This window comes from Crassostrea angulata, chromosome 5, assembly GCF_025612915.1.
Source record: "Crassostrea angulata isolate pt1a10 chromosome 5, ASM2561291v2, whole genome shotgun sequence".
NCBI classification, from domain to species: Eukaryota; Metazoa; Mollusca; class Bivalvia; order Ostreida; family Ostreidae; genus Magallana; species Magallana angulata.
In genome coordinates, this window is record NC_069115.1 from 58,039,871 (window position 1) to 58,059,214 (window position 19,344).

A 19,344-nucleotide genomic window follows, 5' to 3' on the forward strand; every position below is an offset into this window, starting at 1 on the left:
CACTTTCTTGCTTTATTAACCCTGTCATAGGACCTAAATCCCTGTCCCTGGAATTATAGGTAGAAGACTTCATGGACATCATATCCATTTATTTAATTTTAACAAATATATACATGTAAATGGGAGTAGATAAGAAGGTTTTCTAAGATTAATACATTTTTACTATATAGCCAAATCGCCCCCACCATAAAGCCTGAGCCCCTGACCCAGAACCATGAATTCACAATTTTGATAGAGAGCTTCATGGACATTATAACCATGCATCAAGTTTTTTTCCTCCAATGTGTGGGAGTAGGAAAGATTTTTTTTAAATTTGGCTTTTTGCATACATGTATTTGGCCCCGCCAGTGGCTCCCCGGGGGTGGTAGACTAGAGCCATAAATTTCAAAATTTAGATTTCTCTTACCTTTGAGATGTCATATTCCAAGGTTACTAGCAATTTGCCTTGTAGTTCTCAAGAATTTAAAAATGTAAAATTGTTAACTCACGACGCACACCGCACGACGATGGACAAGACCAATTGCAATGGGTCACCTGGGTGACTCAAGTGACCTTAAAAAATAGAATATTTTGGAATTTTGCATTGCTACTTGAAGTGCTTTCTCAAAATTAAATAAAACAGAGAAGGACACCTTTTTCACGAATGATTTCGTTTCGAATTGACGGGAGAGGATCTTACATTTTTTAAGACACCTCAAGAACAAAGTTTACTCAATATGGAAAAAAAATCCACAGCTAGATGATAATGAAAAACCATCTGCTGCGTACTGTAGACCTTTGATATTGTAGTATTATATTTCACAACCAAAATGTTTAAAGGATGATTGAAATTAATAGAATCTTTCATTATTACGAGTGTGAGAGCCTCGTCCTAGACCGTGAATCTTGTCCCCTCGGTGGAATTTCACTATCCCACACGAGTATATAATGAATGATTATTTTTTTTCGCATTATTTTACCTTAAAAATGCTTGACAACTTTCTGTATGATGTTCAAAAGATTACTTTCGGTTTTTCCCTCCGCGTGCTTCAAATAGTGCAAGTCAAAATGAGAGCATACAACAGTCTTCTGATTAAAAATATGATAAATTGTAATTAATTTATCAACACAATTACCTAATGGATAATCTCAATGCACCATTTTGCATTTCCCTACAGCAGACAATGTTTGTTTACGATTTAAAACAGCATAGTAATACACAGTGTAAGACAGAAAAATCTCACACTGCTGTCTCACACCGGACAAACCGATCTCACACCGGTTGTGATGCGAGAACTTTCTTTATTGTTAAAAAACAAAACTGTTTAAAATGATATACAGCTAGGAGATGGCAGTGTATCTAAACAGATACAAAGCATTAGGTTTTCATAAATGATTTTTAAAAATATTTCGGGATGAGTTTCCTCTATCAGTTTTTTTTTAATTTTCAGCCTTTTATGATTTTTTTTTATTTAATCCCCCCCCCCCCTCCCTTATAAAGGGGGGGGGGGATGACGTTACATAAAAACATTTCAAGTCCTTAGCCATTCATATTGACTCTGCTGTCAAAGATGAAAATTTTGAGATATTGTGTTTTCAGCATTTTTAATATTTTTGCATTAAATGCGTCATTGCGTGTCAAATGATTATCTTGAATATAAGCGCATGCAATAAAACCAAAAGAAAATAAAACAAAATTATATTGACTAACAAATAAAAATCTTAGTTTTTATTGTTATTATTGTCCTGCCAAACTGTTTTAGACTATATTAGTCTCCTTAAGAAAGAAGATCTGTATTAATATATAGGAATTTTAATGTATAATATTAAAAGCTGAAATATTAGAATGTTTTCTTTACTAAACTAATTTATGGTTAGAAATATAGTATCTAAAATCCAAATGTAAAGCTGAGGATTATTTGTTGACCTGCCAGGCTCCTTAACATTTTCCCGCCGAGCTTGTTTTTTCTGGTCGGTGGTTACTACTGGTTGAGTAGTCCGCAAGAGACATGAAAATAATGGACGATCACGGACAAAATGATTCACACCAGTTTTGTGTTTGAAATTTTAATGTGGTTTGTTCTTCAATGTAAATTAGTAATTTACTCGTCTATATCTATTACTGGTTTATAATATTGCATTTTCCATGCATAGGAAAATTCCTAACGCATTATAGATTTATTCAAACAATAAATTGCTTTCTTTGGTGATACATTCGGGATATGAAAGTGGCGACATTGCAGTTATTTTTTTTTTGCAAATGATGGCTACCTTTATGATCCGTATACATCATCCATGAAAGCATTTTATTTTTTATATTTACATCTTTCTTTGAATAAATAATAAACTGATTGTAAAAATATGACTACAAAGAAACAGCCAAATCGTCTCCAATGGGAATTGGAGTCTGACATCATCAGGATGATTTCGTTCAGTCCCTGATTTTTCTGATGTCGATGTAGGTTTCGACTAACGGGGCGTGTATGTTTTAGTCCTGTTAGTTTCTATAGAGCTATAAATTAACTATAAGTTTCTGTAAGAAATGGAGGAAATCACACTCGGTAGATGTAAATATGATATTGTATTTTTCATGCATCCAAAAGAAACTTTCACTGCATGCAGTTAGAGTAGTCTCCCTTTTACTATATTAGCTGAAGTATGTATAATCAAATATTTACATTTACTTTCTTTCCCTCTATTAAATTGCAGTAGTTGATTTGAGTGATATTAACGCATAACACAGAAGACCCAATCACCAAATCTGGTGCGTAGGAGTACATTTAGTATTCCTTCAGTATTTTTCGAAGAACATGAACTGACTCTTCTCGCGACTTCAAACCGGATCACTACCTGATATTATACTTACGCTTAATAATATTTCATTGATGTAAATATATTTTGACGGTTAAATGAATTCAAATGAATAATTTCTTAGTGTACCTAAAGTAAATTCATTAAATCACAGAAAGAAAATGAAAATGTTTTATTAGAATTTAAAACGCTGTGCACTATTTTTGTCAGCATAATTTGGCTGTTCCAATAGCTCTTCCGTTAATTTCGCATTACTCGTTGGAAAAGTCCGAGCTTTTTAAAAACAAATCACATTTGCTGGAAGGAAATAAATGTTTAAAAACGTAAATAAAAGCATTGAATCATTATTTTTTGAAAGATGTGGTCTTATAACTGCAACGGTGTGTGCAAACAAATTATCATAACATCAGGTTATTATCATACAGGTTGCCTGGCTTGGTGGACCCCCGATCATGTGACAAGTGGGGCACGTGGTTTTGCAGGCGTCTGTAAAATCACACACACACACACACACACACACACACACACACACACACAAATAAGATAAATAACGTATCGTATCGATTTAACTGTCCATCCCAAATGATGTAACCATGATATGTATACGCATTAATCATACAGATTCATTTCATATAACAGTTTTCTTTATCCCTTGTCGTTAATGTGCAGAAATGAAAGAAAACATTCCACATAGACCATCTACACACTCAGCTGCCTAAGGACAGGACCCAGGCCCCCTCCCCCCGATTTAGACCCCCGGGGTAGTTGACGCTTTTTTGATAGAAATTCCTTTAAAGTCGTGTACACAATATGTTCCATATCAAATATCTGAAGATAAATTGAAAATAAACTATTAATTATTTGATATATGACATTTCGAATACCCCTATCAAGTGCGCATAACTTTAAATGTGTACTACAATTTCCAACGCATCTGTTCATAACGTGGAGATTAGAGTGATCGCATGCAATTATCCCTTGATAATTAAAGCGTTGGGTTCTATATAAACACGTTTCGCCATTGGACTTTATAGATTTCCAAAGCCTAACAGAAATATGAAGGCAGGCGAGTAAGCTACAATTTACCAACCATTTTACGAATTTGAATGTATGGTTCTTTATGTTCCATATGAAATATCTGAAAATTAATTGAAAATAAACGATTAATTATTTGATATATGACATTTCGAATACCCCTTTCAAGCGCGCATAATTTTAAGTTTGTACTACAATTTCCAACGCATCTGCTCATAAACGTGGAAATTAGAGTGATCGCATGCAATTATCCCTTGATAATTAAGGCGTTGGATTGTATATAAACACATTTCGCCATTTCCAAAGCCTAACAGAAATATGAAGGTATGCGAGTAAGCTACAATTTACCCACCATTTTCCGAATTTGAATGTATGGTTTTTTGTGATTTCGGGTTTTGATTGATTTAATTTTCTTTTATTATATATATATATATATATATATATATATATATATATATATATATATATATATATATATATATATATATATATATATTTTTTGGGGGGGGGGTTCAGTGGTTGAGGTGTGTTATGTTTTTACTCCAATATTTCATATTAATATCACGTTTTCCCTCTTTGTGTTTACTTTGATTTCGTTAAGTTTTCCCCATAACTCATAGAAGAAAATGAAATAAATCGTTTTACTTGCATTTTCCCTGGTTCCCTTTTATTTGGTATGGTTCATTTTTTGCGTTGTTAAATATAACTTTTTACAATTTTTCGTATTCAATAAAACGCGAAAAAGGTTGGTTAATTGTTCTAATACTGAATGGATTTTATAAAACATTATAAGCGTTGTTTTATGAAGGTGAGGTAACCATTTGTAATTCTTAAATGCTTTATTCATTGATTCATTCCAATTCTATTTCAGTGACTATGTTGCATGTTTTCTTATGATTACATGTGCTTTATTATCAAACATTCATGTTTTAGATAATAGTTATCTCATCCCCACCCCCACTCCCCTTCTCCTTTTTAGTAACAGAGTGATTAGACGTACGATACAATTTGATTGCTTTTGGGTTTTTTTTTAAGTCGTGGTTTCTCTCATTGACTGTAACGTTGGTCTGCATCTATGGGACATTTGGATGTAGCTGCTTTCCAGGGGATCCCCAAGATTTATACTGTAAATCCACAGTCGGTAAGCTTTTACAAAATGTATGTAAACCAAGCACTATTTAAGGAATAAGAAATCATTGTTTGAGTATAATGAGGTGACACCTTTGGTAGGGGCATGGTCAAATACAATAAGGCCCAAAGGGCTTTATGAAAGGTTTGATCACGTCACGACCCAAATTATCACCTCCTAATATTCAAAGTGTGATTCCTTATTGCTTATATTTACGTTATTTTCAGCAATTGGACGATTTAAATTAGAATTTGGACATATTTATATGATTTTCATTTCTTTTTATTATGCAAAACTCGCTCTTTCACCTGAACAATACGTCATTTGAATGTATTGGACTGTACATTGCAAAATCAATTCGTAGTGTTATCACAGGCAATGAAAATGTAAATATTACAAATTTTGTGGATATAATGTATGTATTTATTGTTCCCATACCAGATGTCCCAATGAAATTATTAAAATCAATACTTGCTCGTGAAATTTATCGTCTTAGATAACAATATATGTAACCTATATTTTACAGTCACTGTGTTTACTTGATAGTGAATGTTTGTAATTCTGCTTTAGATCGTCATTGTTATACTCATCAAATATATAGTTTTACAAATTGTTAAACTTCAGGACTCTTGACGTTGAGATAATCCAGATTCTTTAGATTATGTGTTTCTTCCATGCGGGTTTTTTTCTTAGCCATCATTGCTAAAGTAACAAACATGGCCTATGGTGAAGGGATCCCTGGTATTACAGCGGAACAGTTCTACGATGTGGAGGTATCGCATGTCTATAAAGGGGTAGGTATTTTTTATTATTCTATACACCTTATTTGTTTCATTATATTGTTGGGTTTTATACGCTCTGCATGTAGTACTCTAACTTGTATTGTGGATGCTAAAATTTAAAGTGTTTTGGGGTTTTGTATATAAAGTAGGGATTTGCAAGTCACAGCGGTGCGTGAAGATTCTGTGTACGATTAATCTGTAGCCCTAATCACGAGTACACTGTAGTTGTACACGTACATCTATGGGTGGTGGTCTGTTGGCCGTCTTGCGAAAATAGCACGATAATCTTGAGATTTTTCAAAGACGCTCTCTTCACGTAAGAAGGAGCAATGGCTGTTGGACTTGCCAAAACCACCACGGTTTTCCTGCGGACTCTTAGGCCTTGGGTACAATTGGCCGTGCGTGTGCTGTCGGTTTTGCCAGTCCTGGCTGAGGTGGCGGATCGTAGGACAGGAAAATACATGTAGCAATGTGAATGCACGTACATCGTAAAACAAACGAACGTTTGACGTGTCAGTCGTAGGTGTCACGTACGATTTTATTTGGAGATGGGGTGCCACTCGCAACGTGCGATGCCCATAAAAATCATACTAGTCCACGAAATATCCGTTCACAAATGAAGAATTTTCTCAAAATATAATTCAATCTTTGAGTCTTAGACCCTAAATAAAATAAAGCTTTAAAATCTAGGGGAAATTCTGTAGAAAAATCTCATATTAGTAAATTATCAAATAGGAATTTTTCATGGCCAATGTTAATTTTAATACTTTTGAAAACTGTTACAATTTTGTAAACTATATACCGTATGCACATAATTTATGTGCATGTAACTATTCGTTTAATTATACTTTCGAGTTAAATACTGAAATCTGATTGGTTTAGACGAAGTTAGTAATCCGTTCTCTTACCCTCAGCGTTAACAACACCCTTGGCAACGGGTAACAACGAATTGTTACATGCGCGTAAATTATGCGCGTTCGCCGTAGAATTCACTTTATTTTTGTATAAAAGAAATAAATTTTTCTTTACAATTAAGACATTCAGTATAATAAAAAATAGTGCCTGTTTGGGGGGGGGGGGGGTAACTGTTGAAATTGACACCCGAGAAAACCATTGTTAACCGACGCGAAGCGGAGGTTGACAATGGTTTTCTAGGGGTGTCAATTTTAACCGTTACCCTCCCAAACAGGCACTATTTATATATTATTATATGACTGATTAATTCCTAGCTCTCTGAATGGCTCGTATCTAACCATCAAAAAAAAAAAGAACGTTATATTCACCTGCACGTGACCTAGGACGTCAATATAACATTTGATTTTCTCTACATGGGACTAAAAATAGATTGTCTAATGAAATACCGCGTTTCTCATTTTGTTCAGCTATGGTTTCATACTAAAAGCTTCATACTAAAATCTTGATAACACGCAATTTGATATATTTGCATTTCCATTGTTCTTTCCCACTGTAAGCCCATACAGAGGAGCTGCAAGTATTCTCTATAATCGCAATTGCTCTGTCAGTATACTATGACGTCATAAAGGTGTAACGTTATATGCCGGTATACTTTTCCATGACGTTATAGATTTAAACCACTGTACGATACATCTTGTGTTTTTCTCCAACTCCATCAAAATTGACGTATTTACATGTAATATTATATAAATAGTGCCTGTTTGGGAGGGTAACAGTTGAAATTGACACCCCGAGAAAACCATTGTCAACCGACGCGAAGCGGAGGTTGACAATGGTTTTCGAGGGGTGTCAATTTCAACTGTTATCCTCCCAAACAGGCACTATTTATTTTGTTATACTGAATGTTTTAATTTTTAAGAAAATTTTACTGCTTTTATATAGGAATAACGTGAATTCTACAGCGAACCGTACGCGCATAATTTTCGCGCATGTAACATTTTTTAATGTTACCCGTTGCTAAGTGCGTTACTAACGCTGAGGGTAATAGAAAATATTATTAACTGCGTCTAAACCAATCAGATTTCAGTATTTAACATAAAAGTATAACAATAAAACATGTTTTTGATATCATTTTAAAGGAATTACTGTTATAACATATCATTGATTCTGTTAACAAATATATGTGTATTAAAAAGATACATTACAGTCTGAATGTTTACTTTTGATGTAATAGCTAAATGTCAAGGTCTAGGCTAATACAGGGTATTTGCGAGTGGTAAAATGCAAATACAAGTAATAAACAACGATTATTTAGTGAACATGGTGTTATGAATAGCAACTGCTCTGCTGGCATATTTTCCATGATGCGCTAGCGCGCATCATGGAATATGTCAACAGAGCAATTGCTATTCATAACGCCATGTTCACTAAATAACGCTGTTTATTTCTTAAATGTCTGTATCAATTCGTCGCTGAATCATATAATAAATAATTATTGCTGTTTTTTACAGTCAATACGATGATTTAGCTACCCTCCGGTCCGGTGAAAATTGTACTTTTCGGTAGCTAAATCATCGTATTGATCTCAAAAACAGCAATAATTGTATATTGTTACACTTTGCCAAGTGTGGTGCTAACGCTGAAGGTTATAGAACGAATTATAAACTGCATCTAAACCAATCAGATTTCAGTATTTAACATGAAAGTATAAAACACACTTATCATCTTCGGAAAATAGTAAATTCTTGATTCATTTAATTATATTGACACAGGACGTTGCTGAGGGTACCTTTAGGGTTTATTCTGAGGGACCCGAAAGTGCATGTGGTGCTGACCTGGACGTAAACAAGGTCTACCTGTTAAACGGTGCGTTATTTACCTGTTAAACGTAAACGGTATGTTATCTACCTGTTAAACGATGTGTTATCTACCTGTTAAACGATGTGCTATCTACGTGTTAAACGATGTGCTATTTACCTGTTAAACGATGCGTAATGCATCGTTTCTTATAGCAATATTGATGAACTTAATCAGACTGTTGTGTTTTACAGTTGCAAGATGTCAACATAAATAAATTCAACAAAAAAAAAAACCAACAAAATGCTGGGATTTAGGGGGTTTTTAAGGTCTTCCGTTTCCAACGGAAGACCTTGTACTGATTCTGTTGGAAATTCTTCATTATTATTTTTCTTCTTCTTTTTCTTCTAGACGTTTCTTTAAACTGTAATATCTCGCTTGTTTGTCATTAGATTTTATCAAAACTTTCAGGGTTTATTGAAAATGATAATAGCTTACTATAGCACAAAAACTTGTGAAATCGCTACTTCCGGTTTTGAGTTATTCCCCTTTGAACATTTTTTTAATGGGTCTCGTGTACCTGCAAAGGCTCCGAGTTGATCCGTAGCAAGTAGTTTTAATTTACAAATCTTTAATGTAGACATCTTGAACGTTGTCCTCCTAGTTTTATATGTTTGATTAACCCACGTTTACTCCTTAAAAAATTACATAGAAATTTATGTTTCAAAAAATGTTAAATTTTGCTTATATCTTTGCTCAATAACTTTTTAGTTGTAAATTTTTTCTAGACACATATAGAACAAAAGTTGTGCAGATTTTTAAGAGCTTTCATTTGATACCATAAAAAAGGGGCTAGCCCCTAAAATGAGGGGTCTAGAACCCTTAAAACTCTTCACTTCATAACTCTAAAACGGTAAATTTTTCGATATGGGCGTCGCTGCAAAAAATGTTGTTTGTGACTTTATTGATCTCATTAAACTGTTTTTGTGTTCGGGTATTGCATAATGTGATGGAAAAGGTAATACGTGTTGACCAGTACTCGCGGCAATTTCGGCAAGTTAACGAAACTCTACATCACCCGGGGCCGAGAAAATCGGTCACCATGGTCGCGGCTGGGCTACCTAGCGGTCGCGGTTATCTAATACACGAGAGTTGCGTCTCTCATATACGAGTTTATTTAGCCGCGAACTCAAGAATTGTTTTAGTTTTGATTACACATAAGTTTAGTTTATGGACTAAACGATTCGGTGTTAATTAAGAAATTGTTCAGTTAATTAATAAAAGCCATGTCATTCTCATCTAAAGCAATATCAGACATAGATCAATTGTGGGGTTTAAGTTTAAAATAAAGAACTTTTATTTGATAGAATATGGTCATTATACTGCAAACTTTACAAATCGTCCTAGGTTCCGAACTGCGCGTGTCTGCGCGTTGTACCTTTACGTAATCTATCCTTCGTCCACGGCTGAGGAGATCAGCCACGGCTGCACTACCTAGCGGTAAGCGGTTATCTCATACACAAGATTCGCACACCGCGACGCACACTTAGATGAATATGAACGTGTTTGAGTTTATATAGTCGTAAATACAAGAACTGTTTTAATTTTATGTTATAAAAGTTTGTCCATCTTGTATTTATTTAATTAAACATTTGATTGAAAATGAATATTAATGAACGATATTACTCCAAATCGGAAACATCGTCAGAAATAAATTAATGGTTGGTTTGTATATCTAACATTTTTACCCCCCCCCCCCCTGAAATATCAAATGATGATCATCCCTTGCACATGGCCGAGGAGATCCAGCGCGAGTGGACGAGTGATCCGCGGTCGGCTCGTGTTCTTCTACATGTACCTTATCACGCATTCATGTTTCATATTTTGCACGGACAGAACTATATTTATTATGTTTTAACTATTATTTAGGTTTAAGATGTAAAGATAAATTTATTTTACTTGTAAAGCTGATTAAGCATTGATTTAATTATACGATAGAGTAAAAGGTACTCATATTATAATCAAATGTTACATGTTTGCGGTAGGTGCTAGCACGATAAATGAATGTCCTGAATTGTCCTAAATTGAGGCATTTGATGATTATTTGAAAGAATATTCAATATTGAGTTTTGAACAACTTAAGATTAGATTCTATCGGTCACATATTAATCACTCTGCATTTTGTCTAATACATGGTTGTTCGTTTGAGTGTGGAAGCGAACTCATTGCTGCGTGCCCCCCTCCTCCCGCCCCGCTGACAAGTGCTCGCGCTGTATTTTTTTTAAATTGGCGAAAAGATATCCAGATATGTCGAAAATCATTTTTGGCGACTTCTTCTTATGTGTAACATTTCCTCCTCAACGTGTTTCACTTTCCCACCCGTTTGTTTATTCGGTCAGTCTGTGTTAATTCAATCGCCACATGCGACCGAAAATCTTGTGTCGCTTTAGCGCACACAACTCAGAACATTTGTAATTGAGTAACAGTTGGACGGTGCTTTTATTAACAATAAGACGTCAATCATCTTCACATTAAAGATGTGAAATTCTTACCTGAGAATGTGGCTAATAAATCAACCTGTTGACCATGCTAAACTTCGGTATGAACAGAATAATTCATAATATATTATAATTGAAAGTTGGAAGTCAAACTTTGACACATTGAGGAGAAAATGTTACAACCTTTTAATTGAAGTTGTGTATTATGAGGTTGTAATGCAACTTAATTTACTTACAAGGTTAGCTACAGCCAGCTAGTAGAATACTAATTTTAGGTGAACAATGAATACCCAATATATTAAAATACAAGATAAATAGTTTCCAAAACTATAATACTATGCATGTGTAAATGAAGGTTGCACCCTCATTTGTATAGCTGTAGGTGAGGAGGTAACGGTGTATCAATATACATACAATGTATGACTGCACATACGGATTCCGGACCGTGGCTACAGACGATACACATGATAGTATTTTAATACATCAATGCGCAGTTTGATCTAAAAACTGACCAGTTTCATAACTTCTTCGAATTTCTCTAACATGGACTGTCTAATTCCTTCCCAGAATTCCAATTTACGCAAGCGCAATTGAAGTTTTTATTTTCAATTTTATAAATCAACCCACTGACATAAAAATAATGATTTTACATATTATTACATCGTTTAGAGATGTGATATTCATTTCTGTAAATGAGGTTATTTAATTCACGTTACATAGCGGTGTCTCTATGAAACAGCACCATCTGGTGTACAATTTAGATGCTCGCTTTTGCATAAATTCTCCCGCTGATCTTTTTTTTTAGCTGATTATATATTATTTTAAATGTCCAAGTCTACTCGTATCATTAAACAATATCAGACGACACACGTTTCCTTATAGAAAAGTTCAGAGATGCCATCAATTTTGACTAATAACTAAATTTTGTCAGCACGTAACTATTCTAAACTTGCATATAGTCTTCAAAAATTTAGAAAGATTTAAATAAAGAAGTTATCTTAGAGAAAAGGTTACGTGTTTTGTAAGCGTGTTCGGTTTAAAAAAAAATACAATTCCTGACATGAATCATGAGTACATACTGTTTATAACAATGCTTGCTACCCTTTGAAAATTTTAACTCGCCATTTAACATCTCATTTTTAAAGAATTTTTGAAACGATTATACAAACTGTGTTCGACAAATAGTTTTCCTAAAATATTTTCTTCCTTTCTTTTTCAAAACATGTTTTATATACAGGCTTTCAATCACAACACGTTTTTATAACAAAAGCAGAACTGAAAGTTTAGTCATTATGATCGTTTGACACCATATCACATATATTTTCAACGCGCAGCAACAACGGAAGACCTACTCGTGGCTTTGCCACGAGCTCTGCTCTAGTTTTCTTTTCTTTTCGTTTTTTTTTTTTTGGCTTGCCTTGTATGTTTGTTTCATCCTTTTGGGGTTTTTTTCTGGGGTGGGGGAGACGTGATTAAAACTAAATACATTGAATTTGTATTGTTTAAAAAATGGAATAGGCGTCTATGCGTCCACTAGTAAACCTTAATGACTAACAAGTGCTGTGTATTGTAGGCAATTTATCTGGAGGGGCTCTGCTGCTCCGGTATTGTGATCTGGTGAGCAAGTTGCCTCTGAATTTCCCCGACTGGGTGTTTCCCTTAGAAACCTACTATGACTGTAGATGTAAGGTATGGATGACATTTTTTGACCTGTCTACTTCTTCAATCTACCATATGAGTTGATTTAAATTTGTATTTTTGACGTGGAAAAACCACACAAAATTACTGGCGATATTAATGACCTCCGATTCTCAGCAATGATCGATAACTCTAAATAATTGGGAATTTTTTTTATTCGCACTAATATGTTTTACGGTGCGACCGTTGGGGCGAGCACAGCATGTGATCAAACAATGAATTATAATAAATTAATAAAATAAAATTAACAACGTGAAATTTGAATGCCAAAAAATAAAACATACCTATTTTTCAGTAAATTTTCATTATTCATAGTTTATAAGATTTGTTATAATTTATTTATTTATATGTAGAACGATAGTTTAATCTCAGATACAATGTTGTTAAATAATAAAGATTTTAATATATAAATATTCATTGCACTGCATCTCCTCTTTTAAAGTGATTGTGATTATGATTGATTGATTGATTGATTGATTGATTTCCCCCTTTTTTTTTTGCAGTAGACATTTTTTCTTAAACTTAAATATAAAACTTGACTCATCATAGAGCTCCCCCCCATGCTAAATTTTTTTTTTCATTTTTGTCAATTTATACATAGAAAATCAACTTACCATGGATTTGCCCCTCCACTTAAAAAAAAATAATTAATGTTTAATTTTATTTTTAATTTACGCTTAAAAATATTTGCTTATCATGTTAAAAGAACATGGTGTTGTCCCCCCCCCCCCCCCCCCCCCCGCATGTAATAAATGGAAGTGAAAATAAAGAAACCATTGAACTGCTAAAGAGCTGAAGGATTAGAATTTTCATGATTTATTTTTCTTTTTGCTTGCAAAGATTTTTTGGATGAGGCTGCCATCCACCCACCCACCCCCTTTAAAAAAAGGCGCTGCTACGTATAACGTTACGTTTCAGGAAATTACCGTAATTATAGTGAATAAAATATTTGTGAGCATTCGTCCAAATTAGTGCAATTTACAACTGTTTCCTGTATCTGAAGAAATGTCCTTATTCGTCAGCTGTTCTTTATCTTAGCCTTTGCAAGATTTTGAGAGGATTTTGGTCATTTCAGCAGATTTACAATAACTTCAATTAGAGTAATTTCCCCTTATCAGTGCTTATTGTGACGTCAAAGCTGACGTTGGTTAAGTGTCGTCTTACTCTTTAAAACTCCCCTGAGAAATAAAAGTATGCGAAGTATACTGTTTTATTAACTTAAAAAGCATGATGTTCTTAAAATTACACATCTTATAAGCTTTTCAAAGGTTTTACTTTGATTCTCGGGAGAACGTGATGTTGGAACGTGAGGTTGGAAACCATTGGTACTATGAATTGTGGGTCAAAATTTACTGACTCCGAAAAAATATATCGGATCAATGTGTAAACGTTTGTGACGTCACACGATTATTTTTGATTGAAAGTGTACTGAGGTGAACTTTAGAGGTAACATTGACTGTATGTCGCTTACATCGTTATTGTTTTTACTGTCTAAATTTGTCTTGCTGATTCTCGTGAGAGTGTGAAGTGATAAAAATTGCCATGATTACAGGGAACTACTGGGACGATTAAAACGATGCATTACTGGTCCGATTTACTGACGCCAAAAAAATCCGTTGAATGAATGTGCAACTAGTCCGAATTTTCTATTCACACACGCCTTGCCGGTAGAGCTCGCTTCGCGCCGGCGCTGCGCGCCGGCGAGCTGCGCTCGCTATAAATTTGCCTTTAATATAGACAAGTTTGATTAGTCTTGTAGTGTTGATATTACGCTCAGTTATCCAACAAACTGCTTGGCTAAGTGGCTCCACGGAGACCTAGTAGATAAAGGGGTTCGAGCCACCGATGCCCCGACAGAATTGTTTTTTATACCCCCGCTCCGAAGGAGAAGGGGTATACTGTTTTGCCCTTGTGTGGGTCTGTCTGTCTGTCCGTAACAAACATTTTTGTTGCATTTTTCTCAGCAACTATTCATTTCAGATGCTTGAAATTTTAACACACTGTTTGTTTAAGAATGCCATTATTACTTATTATAGTCTGTCCCAAGATATTTATGCTGCATATTTGAACGATTTTTAATAAAAATACACATACTTGTGACTGAAGTGCAATTAAAATCGATGAAAGGGAAAATTCCCAAGATAACTTCATTCACACATTATCATTTTTCCCTCGTAAAAATTCACAGGAACGAAAACAGATTTCCTACGGAGATTTATAATGGGGAATGTTGACATCTTTTCTCCATTCGGAAATACTCGGGACACCTCGCGCAATTTTTCAACGTTATCATCCGGGCGTCTTCATCTCCTTGGCAATGGAAAAACCTCGTAGACTTTTTATTTTTAGCCGTGTACTGATACCCGACAAGCTAGAGGGGGCGTTTCAAAGGGGAAATCTTGGGATTTTTTCATACTATTGAATGAACATCGTCTGAACCAAGAGGTATTTATAAATATTGAATAATTTAAGAAAATATGCGGCAAAAATATCTTGGGACAGACTATAGCTTAGTTACTGACTCACTTCGGAAATATATTGGGTTGATCAATCTCATAGATGGCGAGGCGAAGTAACTAATTAGTAACTAACCTAATAATTGTTTTGTTTTCCCGAGGACTATCAAGCGACATATTCATTCACAAATAGCCTAGCGGTGATCTACGCAAAGCTTTACAAGATTCCTTACATCTCGTCTAATTAAACTCACTTAAACTCTTTAAAATTATCAATACCACTTTTCAAATACGCTTTAAAAATCTTCGCTTCACCCATAATATGTAAACAGCGTGACCGTTGGACCGAGCGCATATTTAACACGGTGCAGTTTGATTTTTGAAGAATGAAATTTATTTGAAATGCGCACAGTAGGAACCGCCTGGTTGCCTACTCAAAGCATTAACCAAAGGTTAACGAAACGTCGCGTGCTCAGTCTACATTATGACGTCATGTTTCAAACGTAATACACGTTTTGTCTTCGGAAATAGCCGAAGAGAGTTACGTTATTCCGAACTTCTTTTTTATTTCTTCTTTCGTTTATCAATTTAATTCATATAAATGCCGCGGTAATAAAATTGAATACTTTATTCAGTATCTAAAAGACCAGTTCCTTGATTATTAATGTTTTTATTTTCCATCTGATAATTTGATAAGACATACATAGAACTAGTCGTGTTTCTCGACTGAAAAACTATTGAAACTTATCCCGTGTCCTCTTTTATTTCTTTTGATTCAAATTACCTTTTATTTAAATACTGGAACATTTTAATCGAGTTTAGGGGCAACAAACATCGATAAGTACCGGTCAAACAATGATCGAATTAACTTTTTAAAAACAAAATGGCTGCCAATATGGCGGCGCCCATGGCTGGAAGAAATTTTTTTTGGCCTTAGTACCCCTGATTCAACTTTCATTTTTCAATTATTTTTTTTATATATACGTGTTACCATTAACGCCCGCCTCTCGCTGCGCTCGGTATTACTTACAACGTTTTGTTGCTATTCAATTTTAAACCTCTGCAGAGATTTGAGCAAATTTCGACGCTGCCATTTGTTCTGCTCCAGACTCAACAATGTGACGTCAATATTCAAAGGGCAACTACTCTAATTTAAAAATAATTCACATCAGAGCGGGGGTATCACTAGTGAGCATTGGCTCACAGATATCTCTTGTCTAATTTGATCTTAACTTGTATATTAATTTCATTATATTGATCGTGGCTAAATTTGCAATAACTTGGTAGAATGCATGGATACCATAAAAAAAAATTCTTTTTAATTCAATTAATTTCATTTATAATATGTAAACGGTGTGACCGTTGGACCGAGCGCAGATTTAACACAGTGCAGTTTGATTTTTGTATAATAAAATCTATTTTAAAAAACGCCCACAGTAGGATCTGCCTGCATGGTTGCCTACTCAAATCATTCGTCAAAGTTAAACTACACGTCGCGTGCTCAGTTTACATTATGACGTCATATTTCGGAAGTTTTTTCAACGGAAATAGCCGAAGAGAGTTCCATGATTCCGATTTTTTTTATTTCTTCTTTCATTGTTCATCAATTCAATTCATGTGAATGCCGCTGTAATAAATTTGAATACTTTATTCAGTGTCTAAAAGATCAGTTCCTTAACGTTAATGTTTTTATTTTCCATCTGATAATTTGATAAGACATACATAGAACAAGTCGTGTTTCTTGATTGAAGCACTATTGAAACTTATCTGGTGTCCTCTTATATTTTTTTTTAATTCAAATTACCTTCTATTGAAACACTGGAACTTATTTAATCGAGTTTAGGGGCAATAAACATCGATAAGTACAAGTCAATCAATGATCGAACTAACTTTTTAAAAACAAAATGGTTGCCAATATGGCGGCGCCCAGGGCTGGAAGAATTTTTTTTTGGCATTAGTACCCCTGATTCAACTTTCATTTTTCAATGATTTTCTTATATATACGTGTTACCATTAATCCTCGCTGCGCTCGGTATAATTTGAAGGATAAATAACATTTTTATGATGAAAAATATACTTTGAGGCTGAAGATTGGAGACCATAAGAGAAATTAATAGTGTGCAGCAGTCAAAAATTCGACTAACATAGATGTATATCGGTAATCTAATTTGAAAAATATGTGTGATATCTTCATCTATTGGTTTGTAACGATGTCATTGCAGGTGCCTCGGTATTATTCCGGTGAGGGGAAACCTAATAACAGCTGTGTTTACAGCGAGAGGTTCCGCTGCCTCCCGGGGTCCGGCGCCCTGGGGGACCTGGCCGAGTGTCGATACAGTGACCAGGTGGATGACTGCGAGTGGCAGTGCTAGAGCCTCGTCGGCCTGTTGGTTTTCATTGGTCAGCCTGTGGGGTCTCATTGGTCGATCTGTGGGGTCTCATTGGTCGGCCTGTGGGGTTTCAGATCATTTCATTCCTAAAGTGTTCAAGACATGTACATATACGTCTGAAATGACAATGGTAATAAACTGAAAATGGCATTATGTATTAGATTTTTTTTTCTTAAAACTTTTTAAAAAATATACAATTAAAGAAAACTACTAGTATAGTACTTATCGACCGTACGTTAGTTAAATTAAAAATAGAATATTTTTGGAGTTTTGCATTTCTACTTGAAGTCATAGTGCTTTCTCAAAATGAAACAAAATAGAGAAGGACACTTTGTTCATCAAAAATCTGGTTTCCAATGGATGGAAAAAGATCTTTCATTTTAACAAACCTCAAGAATGACGTTTACTGAAAATGAAAATAAATTCCACATGATAATGAAAAACCACCCACTGTATAATGTAGACCTTTGATTGGTGTGTTATATTTTACTATCAAAAAGTACTGGTCTTGTCCTACGTATTGTGTTTGCGACCTTTGAATATTTTTTTTGAAAAATTAAGAAAAATTCTTCAAAATTTTGCATGATGATTGAGATTTTTCTTTATTGTTAAAAAAATTAAACTCTTAGAAAAATGAAATACCACTAATGAATGACAGTGTATCTAAACAGATACAAAGCATGGGGTTTTCAGTAACAAATTGTCAAGATATTCCAGTATGAATTTCCTCAATCAGTTTATTAATTGATACCCATTTTGATTCAATTTTACTAAAAAAATGATACATAAAACATTTAAAGTCCTAAACCGCTTATATTGACATTATTGTACTGGCATAAAACTTACTATATATGAGGTCAATGATCAAAATTTTGAGATGTGGTGTTTAAAGCATGTTTTAATATGTTAAAATTGTAATATCGAAAATCTTATAGATTTTTGTTGACTATCCAGTCTCCTTAAGAGAGATCAATGGTCGTGGCCAATTTTCGACTATATAAAAATATGGAAAAACGATCAACTTTAAAGGGTAAAATACCGGTATATTGACTTTTTCTTTACCAAGTTAATAGCTAAAGACATCATTTCTGAAGATTTAAGGTAGATCTGATGTTTAGTTTGTGACCATCCAGCCTCCTTAAGGTAGATCTGATGGTTAGTTTGTTGACCATCCAGTCTCCCTAAGGCAAATCTGATGGTTAGTTTGTTGACCATCCAACCTCCTTAAGGTAGATCTGATGGTAGGTATGTTGACCATTTAGTCCCTAAGGTAAATCTGATGGTTAGTTTGTTGACCATCCAGCATCCTAAAGGTAGATATAATGGTTAGTTTGTTGACCATCCAGCATCCTTAAGGTAGATGTGATGGTTAGTCTGTTGACCATCCAGCCTCCTTAAGGTAGATCTGATGGTTAGTCTGTTGACCATCCAGCATCCTTAAGGTAGATGTGATGGTTAGTCTGTTGACCATCCAGCCTCCTTAAGGTAGATGTGATGGTTAGTTTGTTGACCATCCAGCATCCTTAAGGTAGATGTGATGGTTAGTCTGTTGACCATCCAGCATCCTTAAGGTTGATGTGATGGTTAGTCTGTTGACCATCCAGCCTCCTTAAGGTAGATGTGATGGTTATTTTGTTGACCATCCAGCATCCTTAAGGTAGATGTGATGGTTAGTTTGTTAACCATCCAGCATCCTTAAGGTTGATGTGATGGTTAGTCTGTTGACCATCCAGCCTCCTTAAGGTAGATGTGATGGTTAGTCTGTTGACCATCCAGCCTCCTTAAGGTAGATGTGATGGTTAGTTTGTTGACCATCCAGCATCCTTAAGGTTGATGTGATGGTTAGTCTGTTGA

At 34.7% G+C, this 19,344-nt stretch overlaps 1 protein-coding gene across 1 annotated transcript; it reads left to right on the forward strand.

Moving 5' to 3' along the window:
- The first annotated feature begins 4,130 nt into the window (after nt 1-4,130).
- On the forward strand, nt 4,131-17,645 carry LOC128185854 (metalloproteinase inhibitor 3-like). The gene is made up of 6 exons (XM_052855526.1): nt 4,131-4,149; nt 4,861-4,966; nt 5,648-5,748; nt 8,424-8,517; nt 12,520-12,635; nt 17,323-17,645. Exons 1-6 carry the CDS (start codon nt 4,144-4,146, stop codon nt 17,470-17,472), a joined length of 573 nt encoding a protein of 190 aa, XP_052711486.1. The 5' UTR covers nt 4,131-4,143; the 3' UTR covers nt 17,473-17,645.
- Nucleotides 17,646-19,344: the final 1,699 nt, after the last annotated feature.

Excerpts from the sequence above, each read along its gene's own strand:
- LOC128185854 (XM_052855526.1), top strand. Across the intron at positions 5,749-8,423 it reads TATCGCATGTCTATAAAGGG|GACGTTGCTGAGGGTACCTT; the intron begins GTAGGTATTTTT and ends ATATTGACACAG. Across the intron at positions 8,518-12,519 it reads CAAGGTCTACCTGTTAAACG|GCAATTTATCTGGAGGGGCT; the intron begins GTGCGTTATTTA and ends TGTGTATTGTAG.